At 40.1% G+C, this 19,705-nt stretch overlaps 1 protein-coding gene across 3 annotated transcripts in view; it reads left to right on the plus strand.

The window, feature by feature from the left end:
- RASGRP1 (RAS guanyl releasing protein 1) overlaps positions 1 to 19,705 on the plus strand; it is a 76,294-nt gene that overhangs the window by 37,298 nt on the left and 19,291 nt on the right. For all 3 annotated transcript variants that reach the window (XR_012159476.2, XM_073348850.1, XM_073348848.1), the window contains 10 exons: positions 1,448 to 1,579; positions 2,661 to 2,814; positions 6,759 to 6,932; positions 7,609 to 7,725; positions 8,278 to 8,553; positions 13,266 to 13,346; positions 15,181 to 15,285; positions 17,670 to 17,779; positions 18,710 to 18,854; positions 19,562 to 19,598. Coding sequence is in view for 2 of the 3 variants with exons in the window: in XM_073348850.1 (XP_073204951.1) it covers positions 1,448 to 1,579; positions 2,661 to 2,814; positions 6,759 to 6,932; positions 7,609 to 7,725; positions 8,278 to 8,553; positions 13,266 to 13,346; positions 15,181 to 15,285; positions 17,670 to 17,779; positions 18,710 to 18,854; positions 19,562 to 19,598 (1,331 nt within the window). In the remaining variant the exon portion in view is untranslated. The remainder of the gene's footprint in view (positions 1 to 1,447; positions 1,580 to 2,660; positions 2,815 to 6,758; positions 6,933 to 7,608; positions 7,726 to 8,277; positions 8,554 to 13,265; positions 13,347 to 15,180; positions 15,286 to 17,669; positions 17,780 to 18,709; positions 18,855 to 19,561; positions 19,599 to 19,705) is intronic.

Here is a 19,705-nt window from a genome sequence, read left to right on the forward strand (position 1 = left end):
TTTCTTAAGTTAGCATTCAAAAGAGGAATGATCTTCCACAGCCTTCCTTAAAGTTTTACTTGCACAAATCTCTGCACAATGGCCCACAAATCCATTAAAATCAATGGATGAATTCAGCTCCCTGTTACGGGTGCATAATTACGACCCTGAGCATCCAAAAACCTCAGCACCCTCAACTTGTATTGACATCACTGAAAGTGGAGAGTGATCAGCAGCTGGTTGAATTGGGCCCTATGTTACCATACAGTTTTCTCTTTCAAATAAAGCAATGTTGAATAATTGGGCTATATGCATTCAATAAGGAGTTGTTCTTAATCAATTGCAGTGTTACCCTAGGAAATTATTTCCTTTTTCCTTCTATTACATTTAATTTAATGGTTGATATTTTAGTTTAAAGAATGTTTTTATTAGAGAGTCAGCATTTGCCAACAGTTTTTGCATAGCACTAATACTTTCATCAGTACTTAGACCAAGAAATAAATGGTAGATGCTGGCAAATGTCGGCTTTTTAATAATGACCATTTTACTATCTCAAAAAGGGGTACTTCATTAGTGCAGAATGGTTCAGTATTTTACAGGACATTATGGAATTTTCAAATTGTGCACATGTAAAATTCACAAATGCACACACCTAGAGGAGAGTACACATGTCCATTTATTCGAGAAAACCCAGGTTGTGTGTGTGCCTGGCTTACAAGCCAAATAAGCTGAATGGAATAATGAGACATAATACATGCAATCTGACCACCTTATGTACAAGGCACTGTTTCTCAGGAAATACCTTGTATATATCAATTTAAACTGTATCACCCAAAAAGATTTCTATTTATTTGTGGGTGGCGGGTTTCCATTCCCCCACCCAATATATAATAAACAAAAATAATCCTAGAACGAGGCATTGCCTTCACTGTCAAACTAAGTGATTTCAAGAAATTATGAGTTTGTTGTAGAATTTGGCGGTACAGATAAGCACCATATAAAGAAAAAGTAACAGGCTAGATCCTTGGCTCGTGTAAATCTGTGTAGCTTCATTGAAGCCAGTGGAGCTACACTGATTTACACAAGCTGAGGATCTGCCCAATATATTTAAAGGTCTGAGCACTGAGCCAGCTCACTGTGTTGTTTGATATATATGTATGTGTAGATAATATGTTGAGATGATCAGATACGTTGAAGTTTGTCACATACACAATCATTACAAAGCAATAAGAGAGAGTTGGTAGTGTCAATACAAGTGTTTGATTCTTGCATTATAAACTCTCTATTTGATAGAACAGTGTACTTTGGAGAAGGTACTTTGAAGCAAAATTTAAAATCTGAATGACCAAAAGAGCATAGCAGTTATAAACCAGACTGGATGTTTGCCTTGCAGCATTACTGGTGTTTCAATTACACAAATAACCAGCAAAATTCTCTATTTTATTATTGTATTTTCCATTTACAATAGGTATTGGATAACAGAGTTCTGGATCATGTTCAAAATGGATTCTAGTCTAACTAACACCATGGAGGAATTTCAGAAATTGGTGAGAGCTAATGGTGAGGAGTTACACTGTCGCCTAATTGACACAACTCAAATGTGAGTGTCAAGGTTTTAATTTGTTTGGAAAACAAAACAATATTACCATCTCACTTCCCTAAAATAATAGTAACCCATCTCCAATAGCTAGATTAGGAATATTTCCAAGTGTCCTATATTAGCTATGTGCAAAAGATCTCAGTTTACTGAGCGTGAAATTTACCCCTGTGCAAAGGGCCAGCATGTGACAATTTGTCCTATTAAAGCTCTCAAAATATGGCTTAAGTTTAACTAAATTGTTGCGGAGATCTTGTGCCAATCCTCTGAACAGGGTAAACTTCACTTTAAGGCACACAGAAGACTTTAAGATTTTGAAAGACTTAATTCCTTGAAAGCGCAGTGAAAAAGGAGAACACATTTTACTCAGAGTGTACATGGGGTAAAACAGTGAACTTTTTAAAAGCCAAAGTTCAAATCACTAGGAAGACAATATAGGGTTCATTTCATTATGTCTAATTCCTAATGTTATTTTATGTGTTGTTGCTGGTCTTATTATCTGGTCAAGGATACACCTAGAAAAATAAAGTGCACAGGGGCTATATCTCACGTGGCTCTCTCCTGAGAATAACTAAGGCATAATGGACAGACCAAATCCTGTTGCCACTGAATCCCATTGACTTTAATGGGACTGGGATTTGATTCAATGGATACAGCAAACTGGAGAGAGTTAAACACAGCAATGCTGAGGAGATATCACTATGGCTGTATTCTATTTCATAATGTAATTTTACTATCTTTAAAGAGTACTTTTAAAATGCAAGCTAAAAGCATTCAACAGGACTGTTGTCATAATATCTTTTATTGGACCAACTTCCAGTAAAAGATACTACCTCACCCACCATGTCTCTCTAATATCCTGGGACCAACATGGCTACAACTACACTGCATATGTCATAATGTCCATCATTCATAATGAATATAAAGAAATTGTTCTTTTGAAATTCAAATCATTCATTGGTTTTCAGCTGCAATAAATCATGCAACTGATACAGTTTTTTGTTTTGGGGGAAATGTAAATTAGTTTTCCTGCAAAAAGCAACCTCCATTTTCGTGTAAACTTTTTCCTATTTTTTATAAAAAGAAATTCCCGGGATTGGTCCCGAAAGCTTACACAGCGGATAAAGCCCAACACCAGTAAGAAAAGGAAAGTCTCACTTCTCTTTGATCATCTAGAGCCGGAAGAGCTATCAGACCACCTCACCTACCTTGAATTTAAGTCCTTCCGAAGAATATCAGTAAGTGATCAGCTTTTGGCTAGGAAAAACAGAACAAAACAACTAACCTTCTGTGCATGCAGTTGGACTCACTTTCATCCTGATCCTTACTTTGTCTTTACAAAAAGTGCGTGTATTGGGTTGGGGGAGCTAGCAGTGGACAAGGCAGAGAGTTTTGATCCTCCTTATATTCAGATAGTAGATTGAATCAGGAAGGAGAGGTTGAGGAACAAGCCATGTCCTTTCACTCAAAACAGTGTTTAAGCTGATGCAAGTGGCATTGCGGGGAGGGGAGAGAGGTGGTGGTGAGGGAGACTGGAGAATGGGGAGAGCAAAGCACTACAGGAGCTAGGCTGCCTGATTGTCTCCCTGGGGTACTCACCCCACTATGACAGCAGAGGGGTGCTGCAGCACTTCTTTACAAGGGCTCCTGAAGAGCCCTGAAACCCCTTAAATATTGAAGTAACACTTTGTTTTAAACAGGCCAATGGGGGCTGTACCTGACTGTCTTTTTTTTTCTTTGTCACACTAAAGAAAAGGCCAGTATGGTTTGGTATTCTTTGTGTGTCAAACAAAAGAGTGCACAGCAGGTTCAAAGCAGCAAGGAGGGGCAGTGGGTATAGTTGCTCCTTTCCCCACCCCGGAAATATGTACAATACTGGTTTTAAAGCTGCTGAGATAAGATGCACAGCTAAAAGAACAAAGAGACTCATCTTTTGGATGGTAGCACTAGAATCTGAAGTGTAAGTTTTGCAGTTAGAGGGATGTTGAACAGATTGCAAAAAAACCTCTCCTAGTCATGCAGCAGTGCACTTTATTTTAAGCTCCAGGTACGTGACTCCTCATGTGTTAGTTAAAATCTAACAGCCTTAGGACTGAAGTCACGCATTTATGCATAGGGTCCTACCTGTAGGCAGTAATAATACTTAATGATTACATAATGCTTAACATTTTCAAAACTCTGTGCAGACACTAATTAATGATTAATGGGAATAACAAGTATGATGCACAGTCAGAGTCTTGGTTCCCTCATAGTTCTCAGCCAGTTACTTAGCTGTGTAACATAGGTTCCTGCATACTTTACTAGTGATAATCTGAGATAAAAAATTAGTTCACTGGGACTTGGTTAGGAAAAGAAAATGCTTTATCCATTAAACAATGTGATTATTTAACTCCTTGCAGAATGCCTCCCTACTATAGTAGCCTAATCTTTGTCCCTGTTATGGCTGAGACTATGCAAATTAGATGATATAATGGTAACATGAGAGTAACTATTCGTACATTAATTCATTCTAAGGCTAGAAGTTACCATCAAATCGTTAATGTTCATCCAGTATTTCCTGTATTGTGTCCAGGAGCTTGTGTCTGACTATAGCATATCTTCCAAAAAAGGCATTCAGTTTTTATACTGAGAGAGAGAATCCACCACTTCTCTTGGTAGTTTGTTCCAAAGGTTAATTACCCTCACTGGGTTTTTTTTTTCAGGGGGAAGCCCACCTCCGGACAACTGTATTTCTCTACCCCCACCCCCCCCCAAAAAAAAAAACAAAACCCTGTATTTCTCATTTGAATTTGTCTGGCTTTAATTTCTAGTCATTCCATCCAAATGTGTTAATGTCAGTGTTTAATTCTCTGAGCATGTCCAGTGTGAACAAGATATTACCATTGCAAAATCACTGGTTAAAAGAGCTGAGCTTTTGAGTTTGATGGAATTGTTACAGAATGGTGGGATAACACATGTGTTTGTTCGTAGGGTGTGATAGCTATTTCGAGATTTAGGACCTATATAGGTTAAGCCATTTGAACCTAAGGAGACGCTTACAGAGAATGAGAGTTTTTTTAGGACAGTGTACTGGTGAACGCCGTTTAATGGTGTTACAAGACTTACGGTGGTTTCCATTTTACAAAAAATACCCAAGTACTCAGAAATCAGGTCTATGATATTTCACCACTGCAATGTCCCCAGCATTCTGGGCCGCAATTTTGCCATTTGAATTCCACTCCTTTTCCTATCTAGTTGTGGGATGCAACCTTGTAACAGGATTGTTAATAGATCCCCCTCCATAATTATCTAAAAAAGATACTAAGGGAGGCTGATGAATGACTGATATTCAAATGCTCCAATCTGAAAACATCATTGCTCCAATGTTGCAAGCTAGAGCAAGGACAAAACGACCTTTGAACTCAGATCTCTCACATTGGCCATCTATGAGTCTATGCTGTTTTCAGTTGTTTCACTCAGCCTTTGTCTTGTTCAGTTTGGGGCAGATGAACTATGTTTGTTCTTAGTGCAAATACAAGTCGGAGATGAAAAGGTATGTTTATTCGCTCTGTGCAAAATTACTTTCCATTGCAACCTTGTTAAATAACCTTAATAATAATTCAGACACCAACATTCTTCTGAAAGCTTGTCTAATACATTATATAAAAATGTGCCCAACATTATAGGGAAGCCTTCTGGACTTTTCCAGAAGGGAGAACTTCTGGTAACCAAGATAATCTAATCAAATGTATTCATTATTGTACTGAAACCAATACAAAGACAATAATTTATATAGTTAAATACTGAAAAATTATCCAGCTCTGTAGAGTGGCTGCTTGGGTTCCATCTTGTTGCCAAATCTGGCTTTGGTCCAAAATTCAAACAATGGATGTGAACACTCTGTAATCTCACAGACAACTCTGCTTATTAGTGTTAAAATCTATTCCATTTTTAATTTAGCAAGGGGAACAAACCAAGGTTGTCTGTTGTCATCTCTGCTTTTTTACATGGATTTTGAATGGCTGATAGCTCTTATTAGTTTAAAAAAAAAAGAAAAAAAATAAGAAAGAGGCTGTAGGGAACATAAAGCATCTTGATGAGCTGACAATTTACTACTTTTTGTTACAGATCCGTCTCTTCTAGTTTCTGTTCTTATAGGCTTACTAGAGAAATTAATTTTCCACTTGGTATAAAATAAAATTTAATAAGTCAGAATTGTTCAATCAGGGAGGATGTTTGAACTAACCTTATTATCCCTAGCCTGATTCTTGCTTGAATATTTATACCTGCTTCTGGAAATTTCCACTACATGCATCCAATGAAGTAGGTATTCACCCACGAAAGCTTATGCTCCAATACGTCTGTTAGTCTATAAGGTGCCACAGGACTCTTTGCCGCTGTAATATTTAGTTAATTCACATCAGTCAATTTCCTTTGGAATGGGTGCATAGAAGAAAACTCAATTTGTTTTCACTAACAGTAAAAGTCAGAAGTTGCTGGGCACTAGCATTCTAAATCATGATCACTTACATACCCCACAAGAACCTCCCTTTGAGAGATCCTAATTCAAAAGATGCTTGCTGCTTACTAACAGCTCTAAATAAAAAGACAACATACCTGTCACTTTGTCTGCCTTCAAGCACAGCAGAGGAAGGTGAAACATTGGAAGCATTGAGATAGAATTCCACCACCATTCCATTTCATGAATAGTACATAGTACAGATTATGAGCTGGATTCTTTGGTTCATCACAGCCACTTTTTGCCACTCAGGCAATGTGAAGTGGACATATTTTGGCCAGAGGTGGCCAGTAGGGAGAATTCCCCTTATGTAAGAGAAATCTCAACTGGTGTCAAGTTGTCAGAGGTATAGCTTCCTGTTGCGCCAGCAGTCCTCCTTTCATCTTTGGCATTATTGCGTGCTGGGGGAACAGGATAGGAACATGGTGGAACGGAGCTTTGCTACCTATATCTGACAGTGGCATAAGGTCATTTGGGGAGCATCACCTGGCTCCCAGACTGAAGCTGCTCTACCTCCCTGTGCTGAGAAGTGCTTAGGAATGGGGGAAGATTTCCGCCCTATAGATAAATATAAAATATATAACACGTCACTGTATTTTATTTAGTAAGAAGATCTATATCTGCACACAGGCTTCATGGAATATACAAAGTCTGGATGAGGTTTAACTTGTTTTTGTTTTTTAGTTCTCAGATTACCAGAATTACATTGTAAACAGCTGCGTAAAGGAGAATCCAACAATGGAAAGGTCCATTGCTCTTTGTAATGGTATCTCCCAATGGGTACAGCTAATGGTACTCAGTAGGCCAACACCACAGCTTCGGGCTGAAGTATTCATCAAGTTTATTCATGTTGCACAGGTCAGTTTCACTTTGACCTTTTTGGGTTCGTCATATGTCCTTTCTTTGAAACTGTCAGCCCTTTAATTATTCCTTCTTCACCACTACTTGTACTCTCCAGTGGGGTCAGCTGGGAAGGAGAGTTGGCAGTGGTCTCTATTTTTATACCAAATGATCGAGCATCACCTTATTTTCAACTGCAGTAGGTCTCTCCCTTGAGACCCATATTACAGACCCGTTTGCCCAAAGCAGCTAGACTTCCTTTTGAACCACTCAATACTTTTCCTTAACCTTCCAGAGGTGTCACTATTTAGAGACCGTATTTGCCAGTGAATTACTGATAAAGAGAAGATGCTCAAGATTCTCCTGAACAGGAACATTGAACAATGTTAAAATCTTACCTTTGCACTGAAGAGAGGTGTCCTTTGGAGATGCTCTCTGCTTGTAGAATAAAAAGGCTTTTTGTATAAAGGAAGAGCTCACACAGCACTCCAACAAATGAGAACACTACTTGAGTATAAAAATGGAGTAAGATTGTTTAAAAATGGTAACCAAGAATGATGTGCTACAAAGGACATTTTTAGGAACTCCGTAGAACCAACAGTACCTAGGCCCCAGCTAAAAAGGAAAGCATAGTTTGGATGTATACATTTCACAACTTCAAACTTTAAGTAATTGATATTGTTTGTCAATACAGAAGCTCCACCAGTTGCAGAATTTCAATACTTTAATGGCAGTGATAGGAGGTCTCTGTCACAGCTCTATCTCCAGACTCAAGGAAACAAGTTCTTATGTTCCTCATGAGGTCAACAAGGTCAGTATCACTGTCCTCAGTATCATAAACGTACAGTTTAGATAACATCAAGTAATACAGATTGGACAACCTTCAGGCAAACAATTTTTATTTTTCCCCCCAATTACATTTACAGATTAAAAGATTCCAAATATGTGGTGATGGAAGTGCGGTTGGGGAAAGATGGGGAATTGATGACTTGAGGCTGTATTTTTAAGGATACCTAATTAAAAATAATCTTAATTTGTGAAGCTAAAATCTGAGGGATTAAGAGGTTCAGAATCTGAAAAAATTGGTGGATTGCTTTTTAAAATATTATTAAATGGCAGTAACATTTGTGTAAGCAGTTGTAAACTAGGTTTCATTTGAAGCCAGAAGATTTAGACCTTTAGGGTTACTTCCTTCTGTTTTGTTTTGTAAATCTTGGCTTGGCTTTCTGGAGGATAAAAACACGTCAGTGAACAATAACATGGGCTGTCTCTATACCATCTGAAGAGACAAATATGTTCACATGAATAAAATCATGAACACAGAAAATGCGATTAATTTTGCTACTTTGTTTATTTTCTTTAGGTGTTTAATGAAATGACAGAACTGCTCTCATCTTATAGGAACTATGACAGTTATCGACGTGCCTACAATGAGTGCACTAACTTTAAGATCCCGATCCTTGGGGTCCACTTGAAGGACCTGATCTCCCTTTATGAGGCCATACCAAATTACTTAGAGGACCAAAAAATTAATGTGCATAAACTGCAGTCTCTGTATAACCACATAAATGAACTGATACAACTCCAGGAGATGGCACCTCCCTTAGAAGCTAATAAGGATCTTGTTCATCTGCTCACGGTAGGTCTCTAAGATCACAGAAACAATGCCTATTTTGAACAGCTTTTCATGCATTTCTCAAGCATTTAAAGCTAAATATATACTTTGCTACAGCTAATATGAAAACAAAATAGCTAAGGTTTTTCGGGTATAGTAGGGGTTACACAGTACTCCCGGTGAGGACACGGGCTATAGGAAAAGGTATTTGATAATACAGGCTGTTTGGTAGTCTCCTTGGGGTAATTTCTATAGGAAGGAATGGAGACATTCTACATTAGCAAGCACGGCCTGCACACCTTCACTAAGGAGGCACTAACTAGGGGCAGAGCTGCCTTTACTCCCCAGATACTCCTGGAAAGATAGAAGATCTTATAAAAGTCTTCAGGCATGCTGGAGGGGTTTGCTGTGCCTGTTACAGGTAGTAGCTGCTTCAACGTGAGAATGGGGAGGCATCATAAGATGCTGTTGGGATAAAGGTACCTCAGTTCTGAGGAATATTTTACTTTTCTTTGTGAAGCTGCTGTATGGTACCAGCAAAGATTGTCTGGAATTAGCCTGTGTTTATGGAATATCTCTGCCAGGACAATGTTACTAGTTCTGCAGGGATGCTCTCCAAATTAAATTAGAGTTGGGGGTGTGTCTCAATATCATTGTTTTAGTCAAAAAAGAGTAAAGGTCTAGAAAACATGACCTATGTGGGAAGATTTTAAAAGTTGGGTTTGTTTAGTTGGAGAAGAGAAGATTGAGGGAGGTACATGATAACAGTTTTCAAATACATAAAAGGTTGTTACAAGGAGGACAGAGAAAAATTGTTCTCCTTAACCTCTGAGGATAGGACAAGAAGCAATGGGCTTAAATTTCTGCAAGGGCGGTTTAGGTAGGACATTAGGAAAAGCTTCCTGACTGTCAGGGTGGTTAAGCACTGGAATAATTTGCCCAGGAAGGTTCTCCATCATTGGACATCTTTAAGAGCAAGTTAGCAGGTTAGAGGATGGTCTAAATAATACTTAGTTCTGCCATGAGTGCAGGGGACTGGACTAGATGATCTCTCGAGGTCCCTTTCAGTCCTACGAGTCTATGATTCTAGTTGCTCCTAGAGTATTATCAAACTATGAAGAATTTTTGATACGTACTTACTTTTCCCAAATTGTGCTGTTTATTTTTAGCAGGTTGCAATTGAACAAGATGGCCCAGTTTTGCTTTCAGCTTACAGACCCTGTTTCAGCAAAGCAATTAAATACGTACTTAACTTTAAGCACATGAGTAGCTCTACCACTGAGACTACCATGTGCTCGAAGTAAAACACCTGTGTTACTGAATCAGGACCATAGTCCGTCAGGTTTTCCTACAGAGCCTTGCTACGTACTGAATTTCCCCCAGCCCCACCCCTCCAAAAAAATAAAAATAAAAAAGCTTTTAATACCTTGTTTAAAGTGATTATGTCCCTAAACTTTCTTATTTTCCATAACATTTGAGCAAAAATAATTTTACGTATACAACTGCAGTCATTCACAATTTCAGTGCAAAGCCTTGAAAATGGTGGGTGTTTTATGACTCTCTGTATCAGATGTACATTACTCTGGGTTTGTTGTAAGAAGACCTGACAATAGTAGCTTCTCTCCAGCATTGCAGGGCCTGGGGTTAGCCTATTCCTTCCCCAGGCTCACATCGGCCTCCATCCTACTCCTTCCCATTGCCTTTAGTCACCTGCTTTTGCATCAGCAGACATGTCAGTTTGAAGAGGTGGTGGTAATTGCAGGGAGGAGTGACTAATTCATAATGAAAATATTATTTGACAAAATTAGCTTGTTGTTTTGAATTGCCAGAAACCAGTTTAAGATTTATAGGTTATTTGAAATTATCACTACAACTACTGCAGTAATATTTCTTGATCTGTAGGTTGTTCAAGTGGTTTTTTGCATATATTTGAAATCAGAAACTTGAGCAGCCTTGTTCAGTTTTGTTTGGACATGTCACATGCTATATTTCTGGGCCCTGCTTATACAAGTATGAGAGACACCATCTTGGCTGGTACAGCGGGAATTGAACTAGGGACCTCTAGAGCTAAGGGCATGAGCTGCTGAAGCTCTCGATTGGTTACAGTGGGGGACCTGTACACACATTCCTTTGTCGCTTACATAAGCATAACTCCTAGAATCAGCTTTATAGCATTAATTTGTATGCAAGAGTTCCAAATTCACTTCCTGTGAAAATTATGTAATACCAGCTGAGAATCAGTTATTTGCAAGAACTTCCTGACACTAAGCTTATTTGCTGGAATATTTGCAGAAACCGAGGCAAAAGGGGGTGTAGGCAAGCTTTTTTAAAAAAAAAATTCTATCTCATCCAGGTGCAATAACAGCCTCCTTCTAAAATTAATGGTGGTAGCACCAGGATTCTCACTATGAATAAGCAACTCCATCTTCTGGCTCTGGCATGTACTTACCCACTGTTTATGATCCCAGCTGGGTTTGATGAATTCAAGATGTTGAAACAGCAGATTTCAGGCTGACAGCAGCATAAACTGAGGTGAAGAGTAATAGCAATGAAGCTATGTGCCGCTTCCTTCAGTTCCTGTGTCGGGTTCTCCATGTCCAGTGATGGACCCTTGCTGATGCTGTTTGAGGGCTATGATAGTGCAGTTCAACTTCCACCATTATCAGATTTAGTCTGCATCCCAGTGTCCCCTGTTGGTTGGTTGGGTTAGCCCCGCACGTGACCCAAAAAATTACCCCCTTCCAGGGTCCACAAAAATAGTCAAAAAGGAGGGAAAACCCAGACACTAGGCTACAGCTTCTTCATCAGGGTCTGAGTGGACACTTTTCTTCCCTCTATTGGAGGGGCTTGCTCAGTCTTCCTGTAGCCCTGCCAAATGGTCCTTTGCTCAGCTGCTCTCCAGTCTTCTTCCTTAAGCCCCTTTCTCTTTGACAAGATCAGCACCCCTACCCTCATCTAGTCTCCTCCTGGACAGAGAGGCTCACAGAAGTAGCTACCATCTCTCTGATCTCTCCCATACTGAGGAAAGACCTTTTATACCAAACATGCTTTGTTAGCAGCTTACAGTTCCCATGATCACTGGACTACAAGTCTCAGGATCGTTGTTCTTGGATAAAGACCATCTCACAAGAGTGAATCCTCACCCTACAATAGCCTCATCGCCACCACTACTGCTCCTGGCCCTCTACACTTGCTCAGAAATATCTGTTGGTGAAACTTACATTAGATGAGTCTATCCCATAAAACAATTCCCAGAAAGTAAAAATTGAGGGAATTCCAGAGGGTTGGGTTTAGCAGCCTTTGGGAGTGGAGGACTCTTCCAGAAATACACAGAACTGACACTTGGCCTTTGTGCGATGCGACAACAGAATTTTGGTCTTTCCAAAGAGATTATTTCCTTGTAAAAGGTAGTGTAATAACGTGAGACTCAAATCTCAGGTATAGCTAAACAAATACTGCAGTGTCTGGGCAATAATAACCACAGGAACTCCATATGGTGAGCCTACAGTGGAGTGGAAACCACTTATTTTCCTTGCAAAAATGCAGTCGCATATGAGACGTATCAAGCAATAGCAGCACTTCTGCATAACTGTTTGAATTATAATAGTGTAAAATGTTCTAAGCGACTGCCTGCTGGATACAGACTTATCGAGAGGGGTTAGGTATTCTTCTGACTTTCTTAACAGGCCACTCATAGGTAGAGAGCACAGCCTCTCCCTCTGAGAAACCAGTTAAAAATGGGTTTCAGAGTAGCAGCCGTGTTAGTCTGTATTCACAAAAAGAACAGGAGGACTTGTGGCACCTTAGAGACTAACAAATTTATTTGAGCATAAGCTTTCGTGAGCTACAGAATGCATCTGATGAAGTGAGCTGTAGCTCACGAAAGCTTATGCTCAAATAAATTTGTTAGTCTCTAAGGTGCCACAAGTACTCCTTTTCTTTTTTCAATTAAAAATGGCTTCCCAGACTCTGCTGAGCATATGGAAACCAAAAGAGATACCATACCACATCCACAAATAACCAACTCAGCAAGAAACTCAATAGTTCTTGGGAATGACTTCCTTGAATTTGTGGATATCGCAATAGTGCTAAAAATGACCTGTACGGCTTAGATAACTTTTCTCTTTTTGTGGGAGTTGGGGGAGGAGGGAGAAGGTGTCACTGAACTCTATAGGAGCCATGTCAATTCAGAGAGGCTAGTTAGACTACTTCTTTCTTTACAGTTACATTTGTGTGGGTCATGCTTGAATAAAATCTTTACTGAAATTAATTCTAAATAATTAAAATATTGAAAAATAATTTTGTTGCACAGAAACCTAATTTTGCCCTAAACTTCTTGGGTAGCTATTAAAGACAAATCTACCAAAATAGAATTTGAATTATAAGTGCAGACAAGCAGACATCTCTCGTGGATGTGATAGAACCCCCATCGTAATGTCATGGGGACAACAGACTGTTATCGGGTCACTTATTAACTCACACTGCCAATATCTGATTGTACTTGCGTTCATTTCTTAGGCAATGGGAACAACAGATTTGCATTTGGAAATGTGCCCATTTCAAATTGCTGCCAGCACCTAGACTTTGAATGCATGTTCCCCCAAATGTATGGTTTTGTAGCACAGCCTTAATTAACAGTTAATTCACCAGCAAGGTGTAGGTGCATTAGAAACAAGTAAATCCACGGAATAACAGCAACTGCTTAGAGACTAATCCAGTTCTATGTTTATTTTCAGCTGTCACTTGATCTTTACTACACTGAAGATGAAATATATGAACTATCATATGCACGAGAGCCAAGAACCAACCGAGCTGCAGTAAGAGCCTTTCCAGAACCTTAACAAAATGATTTAACAGCAATATACATTTCATCCTTGGTAGACACTTGGGTTTAGCCTACGGCTCATTAAAGACACTGATGTGTTTGTGGTATATTGTTGTTACGAACAACAGCATGTTAGTGAACCAGAATAGTAATAACAACTCTGTATACAGGCTTGCGTCTCCTCTCACTCTTATGATACCAGTGTAACTCCATTTATTTCAAATGATGTATTTGAAATATATGGAGTTACTCCTGATTTATATCAGCATGAGTGGAGACATCAGACCCATGAGTTGCCCCATTGATAGCGAACTCTAATTCCTCTAAAGCAACAGGCCTCTAACAATTCCAGTAATCTACCCCAAGGCATTTTTATATTTTTATTTTTCAATTTTTTTAATAAACACCGAAAAGAAAGCTGCTTACTGTGACACTCTCTCAAGGCATCCAGAACTGTCAGTCACCTTGTTAGCCCTCTGCCTTTACAAAAGAGAGATTTGCAGATACTAAACCAACTGACAACACCCTGCCACCCCAGTTGGTTAGCCAGCCAAACAAATGCCTTAGGACTCTGCCAGCCCTTACTTTGCCTAGCAGGTAACACTTGGTGCACCCCAGTGCCCAACCCCCTGGAAGAGCCTTCCCTTTGCTTTTCCTATTGACTTAATGTGCTTGCTTTGTTTTTGGCTTTTACCAGGCTCGACTGACATCTGAGACCTAGGCAGACAGATAAATCAACATTCCATTGTCTAGGAAAACCTTGCTTATCAGCCCTGCCTGGTTTGAACATATTTTCAGTATATACTCAACTGTGTAATGGTTACCCACACATACATCACACAGTGATTGTGATGACCAGCGTGATATAAGTTTTTTCAACTGACACCTTACACAACATTCTTTACAGATAAGTACCATGACAGCAATGTGTTAGGTTTAGTGAGTCTGTCAGGCCTGATAGCAGTTGCTTATATATGACAGTGATCTCTTTGCCATTATGCATTGAGGGGCTTTTAAGGTCACCCCTACATTGCATGAAACTGATCTACTGTTAATCAAAATGCATAGGACTGAATGTAGTAGCCATGGGGAAATTACTGCTGTTCTTGGTAAATAGGTAGAAACAATAAAAATTAAAAGTGTTCATGATATCATAGAGACTAACCATCTGTTATAAAGGAAAATTGTGCCTCACTAATTGACAGTTCAAAACGCCTTTGACAAAGTCCTTCACAAAAGGCTAGTAAGTAAATTAAATAGTCATGGGGTGGGATACATAGTATTGTCAGGAAGCAGAAACTCGGATAGAAAAGAAGAGTTAAATGGTCAGTAGTTTAACAGGATGGCACAGGCTCCATACTAAGACAGGTGTTGTGCAATATATACTCACTGAGCTGGAGCAGGGGGTGAAAAATGAAGTAGCAAAATTTGCAGATGACACAATTTTTTAGACTAATCAAGACTGAAAAATCATGTAAGGAATTGCAGCGGTAGCCAATAAGGATGGATGAACAGACAGCCATGGTGGTGGATTCGTTTGTGTTGGGAAGAAACAGCAAAGAACTGCACCTTGGCAGAACTACTCACCTACCTTATTGGGCTCTGAATTAACTGTAATAACTTAGGGAAAAGACCTAAGTACCACTGTGGATAGCTCAGTGAAGACATTCCCCTCTGACCACTGTCAGAGACAGGATACTGGACCAACTGGGCCACTGATCTACACCTGGCTAGCCATTCTTATTCTTCTGTTAGACAAAGGAAAGAACTTGGTTATTGAAAATACTTGATGAGATGGTAAGAAGTTTCTATAATGTTCATTTTAGCCTTTGACACCTTCCAAACCACCGGTAGTTGCAGACTGGGCCTCAGGCATAGCTCCAAAACCTGATCCAAAGACAATCAGCAAGCACGTTCAGAGAATGGTTGATGTAAGTGGCCATTTTACCATGTATGTTTGATTACCTCCTGTATATGATAAGATATGTAATGAGAAGCTGCATACTGAAAACCAGACATCTTCAAACCTGTGCTGAGTCTATTTGCAAACCATGTTAAAACCATTGCATTTTTTGAAAGCACAATTTCATTATAGTAGCTGTCGTCCCATCAGGGGTATCAACTAACTGCACTGCTGCTTAAACTGCAACACACACTCATTGTTTGCTAAAGTTTATTTTGATACAGAGTGTTTGTCACGACTGGGGTATGGGCTGTCTGACTGAGTGGTCAAAGCAAGAATCAGGCCAGGTTATATACCAGAAAGTCAGAGGGTGAACCAAGAGTCAAATGTCAGGAGGCAGGCAGGGTCAGGAGACAAGCTTGAGAGCCAAACCAGAGATCAGGAACCAGAGTTGGGCCAGGTCAGGATACCAGAAAGTCAAGCCAGGGGAGCAGAAGCACACAGTCCATAGCAAGATGGATCCCAGTTGTATAGACATCTTCCTGTTCCTGTGCTGGGTTTAAATAGGACTTTGAACCAATCAAGCTTCCAGGACTGGGGCCCTCTGGCTGTGTTCAGCTTCGATTCTGACAAGAGTTAGTAGGGCTCTGAAGTGCAGGGTGGAACCAGATAACTCCAAAGAGCCCTATAGACCAGGATTCATGACCCAAGGTCCCTGCCAGTGTTTCACATGTGTTTTCACAAATTGCTTGATAAAAAGAATTTGTCATGAGCTAGAGGAACTTTTCAAAGTTAAGAGTTAGGACCAGATTCTGCAACCCTTATACTTAATAGATCCAAGCAGTCACATGAACGTCAGTGGTGTTATTCAGTGGGCGCAAGGGTTGCAGAAATGGCCTTAATTCAGCCAGGCACTTAAGTATGTGGGCAGTCCCACGGATGTCGCTGGGCTGCCCATGATCTCAGAGTTAAGCATGTGCGTAAGTACTTTGCTGAGTTGGGGGCCTACAAGAGAGAAGGTAACTTTTGGCTTGTCTACACATATAAGTTGCGCAGGTGCTAGTTATATTGGAGTAGTTATATCGATCCAAGTATTTTGATTGAGTGCATTCACACCATTGCACTTGCACAGGTGCAGACATCACTGGGGTCGCACAGCCTTGTTGGCATGGAAGGGATTATAGTGAACATTTTAAAGGAGGGAACTAGGAGACAGAGGCAGTGGGGGCCTGGCAGCCCAAACTGAGAGGGTGGCAGGTGATGTTGTGTGGGAGAAGGCAGAAAACACCAAGCAGAGAAAGCAGGGGAAATGGCCAGTAGTTCGTGTAGAGGAGCTATGGAGATATAGAGAAGGGAAGGACACTTCTGCCCTCCCCCATAGCTGTTTCTGCCTGGTTTCAAATAACAAAGGCAGCAGGCACTAAGAATCGGAAGGAAGCTCCTGAGCTCAGAGCTGCCCTCTTGTATCACAGGTACTGGCAGATGACCTTGTTTTGGGTGAGAGTTTCTGAGCTCTGTTTACACATGCTTCTTGCCCCAGACAGCAAGGAAGTCAATTCTCTTAACTTCAGGTCTAGGCAAATGTGCTAGGCAATATAGCCCCTTTGGTGAACCCAGGAATGCTCTGAAAGGTTTGGCGTTCTAGTGGCTTGCAAATGGGGCTCTTGGGAGTTTGTAAAACATCTTAAAGTCAGAGTGACTTTGGGACAAGCTGATGACTAGATAGGGAGTGCAGAAAAGTCACCACCCCTCAGTGCATCAGTCACTGCTGCAGTGTAGGCTAGAAGTGGGAGAATTACTTGAATTGATGACGCTATATTAATGAAACTGTGTCTACGGTGTTACTCCATTGATTTAACACTCCCTCCAATGTAGAGTTGCCCTGATAAAATAGGCTGAGCAACTATTTTGGTTTAACTACAGAGATCTAGCTCTGGGAGATGGTGTATGCATGCGCACACACCTAATCCCACTTTAATAAAGAGGGCTACAGTGGTGCAACCTTTGTGTGTGGACCTGGCCATAGTGGCTTAGAGAGGGGAGAAAGGGGCTGAGTGTGAAAAACAAAGGGATTTGTGGAAGGGAAGTACCACCATATCCAGGCAGTGGGATTGCACACACTATGGAGCAGTACAGAATTTGGTCCATGTTGTTTAGAATTTACCTTTGGGTTTTGACATCAATCCAGAATTTACGATGGTTCTATAGACTTAAGCAGGGCAGGCAGCAAGAAAGGTCCTTGCACTGTTTTAAAGAAAACCATTAAAGTTTATTTTACACTGAATGACTCAGAAGCAATACATGTTTTTGTCTGGGATGCTAATATATTTTGAACTTAATTTTTTCCCCAAAAAAGGTGATAAGTAAGTTGTCCGACTTCATTATAATTTCCTCTATTATTATCTTATCCAGTCTGTCTTCAAAAATTATGACCATGATCAGGATGGATACATTTCTCAGGAAGAATTTGAAAAGATTGCAGCCAGCTTTCCATTCTCATTTTGTGTCATGGACAAGGACAGGTGTGTGTCTGTGAACCTCATTTTTACATCTGTTTCTGCATGTGAGCTTCTTAACAGATAGTTGTTGTCATAAGAGATGTTAAAATCACCTTCCTCTCTCCCAAAATGAAAGTGGAAACGTAACTCACAAAAGCACCTTCTGAGTTAGTTGCAAATGACCTCACCCCCCTGCAGCAAAATCAAACCATTGTCTGTTGTGACTCCAATACTCTGCTTAGACCGATTGAAGAAAATTGAAGTGTAATATCTTAAAGAATCTTTTATTGAATTATATTCAATAACATTAACTGTATTGAACATTTTTCTAAGGTAAAACTGTGTCTCAGAACAGGCTTTTGTTGTTGTCGTTGTTAAAGACCATATAGAGAAATAAAATATGTTTGGCACAGACCAGTGAAACCTGTGTTTTGATCAAATGACAACAGATTTGTGTGTTAGCCAAAAAATGTTCCTCAAAAATATAGAAAAATGCAGCTGTGGTCATTTGGAGTTTCTCTGGCCTGCCAAGGATTAAAATTAGAAAGCAGAGAAAATTAAAATTTGACTCTGTCAGAAATGCGTGGTATCTTTTTCCTCCTCCTATGAGGAAACCACATTTCTAACACCACATTAGAGATGGTAAAGAACAGTGTGAATTCCTGTTGGAAGGAATTATTCCCTTGCTTCATTTTTTTTGCTTTGTTTTGATAATTGTGAACAGTGTTCTGAAGGTGTTGTGAGGTTGCACTTCACAAGAAGCTATTTTGTTTAGTTGTATAAACTGCATTTTAATTCATAAATGAGTTTCTGTAGAACCCATGGCCAGATTATTGAATAATTCTGACATCTACGGCTGTTGGGGGGGGGGGGGGGGAGGGGAGATGTAGTTAACTCTCCTTGTGCTACTGGAAAGCAGAGCCCCTATTAACCATCTCTCTCGTTTATTTGCAGGGAAGGTCTGATTAGCAGGGATGAAATAACAGCTTACTTTATGAGGGCTAGCTCGATCTATTCTAAATTAGGTCTTGGCTTTGCTCACAACTTCCAAGAGACCACTTACCTAAAGCCTACGTTCTGTGACAACTGTGCTGGATTTGTAAGCTTATTTTTTAAGTACATTACATTAACATCTATTAGCATAACGATGTTTCTTCTGTCTAGTAAGCAAACATTTATCATTTAATATTGAAATCTTAGGACAATTTACATGTTAAATGTTACTGACCATGTTTCAATGGAGCCTTTTCCCTCCTTGGTGGTGTTTTTGTTTCTCTAACGTTGCTCCTTCTCCCTCGTGTTCTTCTGGCTGCCAAGGCAGTCTTGTTTCAAGCTGCATCAATGTCAGGCAAAAGGTTCAAAGCCTAGCACCTCCCTCCCCCAGAGTTTGTTGGGACTGGCCCAGCACTGAGCGAAGCTGGGCCTGCTTCCTGTTTAGCAAAGGAAGACGGGGCAAGCTGACTATGCTGCTCCCTGATGACCGATTCCTGGGATCAGCATCATGCTGTTATGGGGTGATGTCTGATATGCATTAGTGATGGCTCCTGAAGGCGTGTCACAAGCCGGAGACTAGGCTTTACACAAGCACAATAGACATGACTTGTGACACCCCTGCTACTCCAATTGTGGGACCTCTTTTCAGATCGGCAGACATGATTGACTGGCAAGAAAAAGTATCAGGCTTCAAAACAAAGGGGTGGGCTTTTGTCACATTCTTGTGCCTGGAGAGAGCCATCCGACATGCCAAAATTCAATGAAATATCTTAACACAAATATGCCTTTTTTTCCTTTGTGCCTGAATTCCAGCTCTGGGGAGTTATTAAACAAGGATATAGATGCAAAGGTAATTACTACTTCCTCTTCTGTTGACTGAATGCATAGTTATAAAGGTGCCCTGCGAAATTAATGATAAGGTTGTATAGCCTGAGGATACATTATCTTTTCCATAGC

Source organism: Lepidochelys kempii, chromosome 6 (genome assembly GCF_965140285.1).
Source record: "Lepidochelys kempii isolate rLepKem1 chromosome 6, rLepKem1.hap1, whole genome shotgun sequence".
NCBI lineage: Eukaryota > Metazoa > Chordata > Testudines > Cheloniidae > Lepidochelys > Lepidochelys kempii.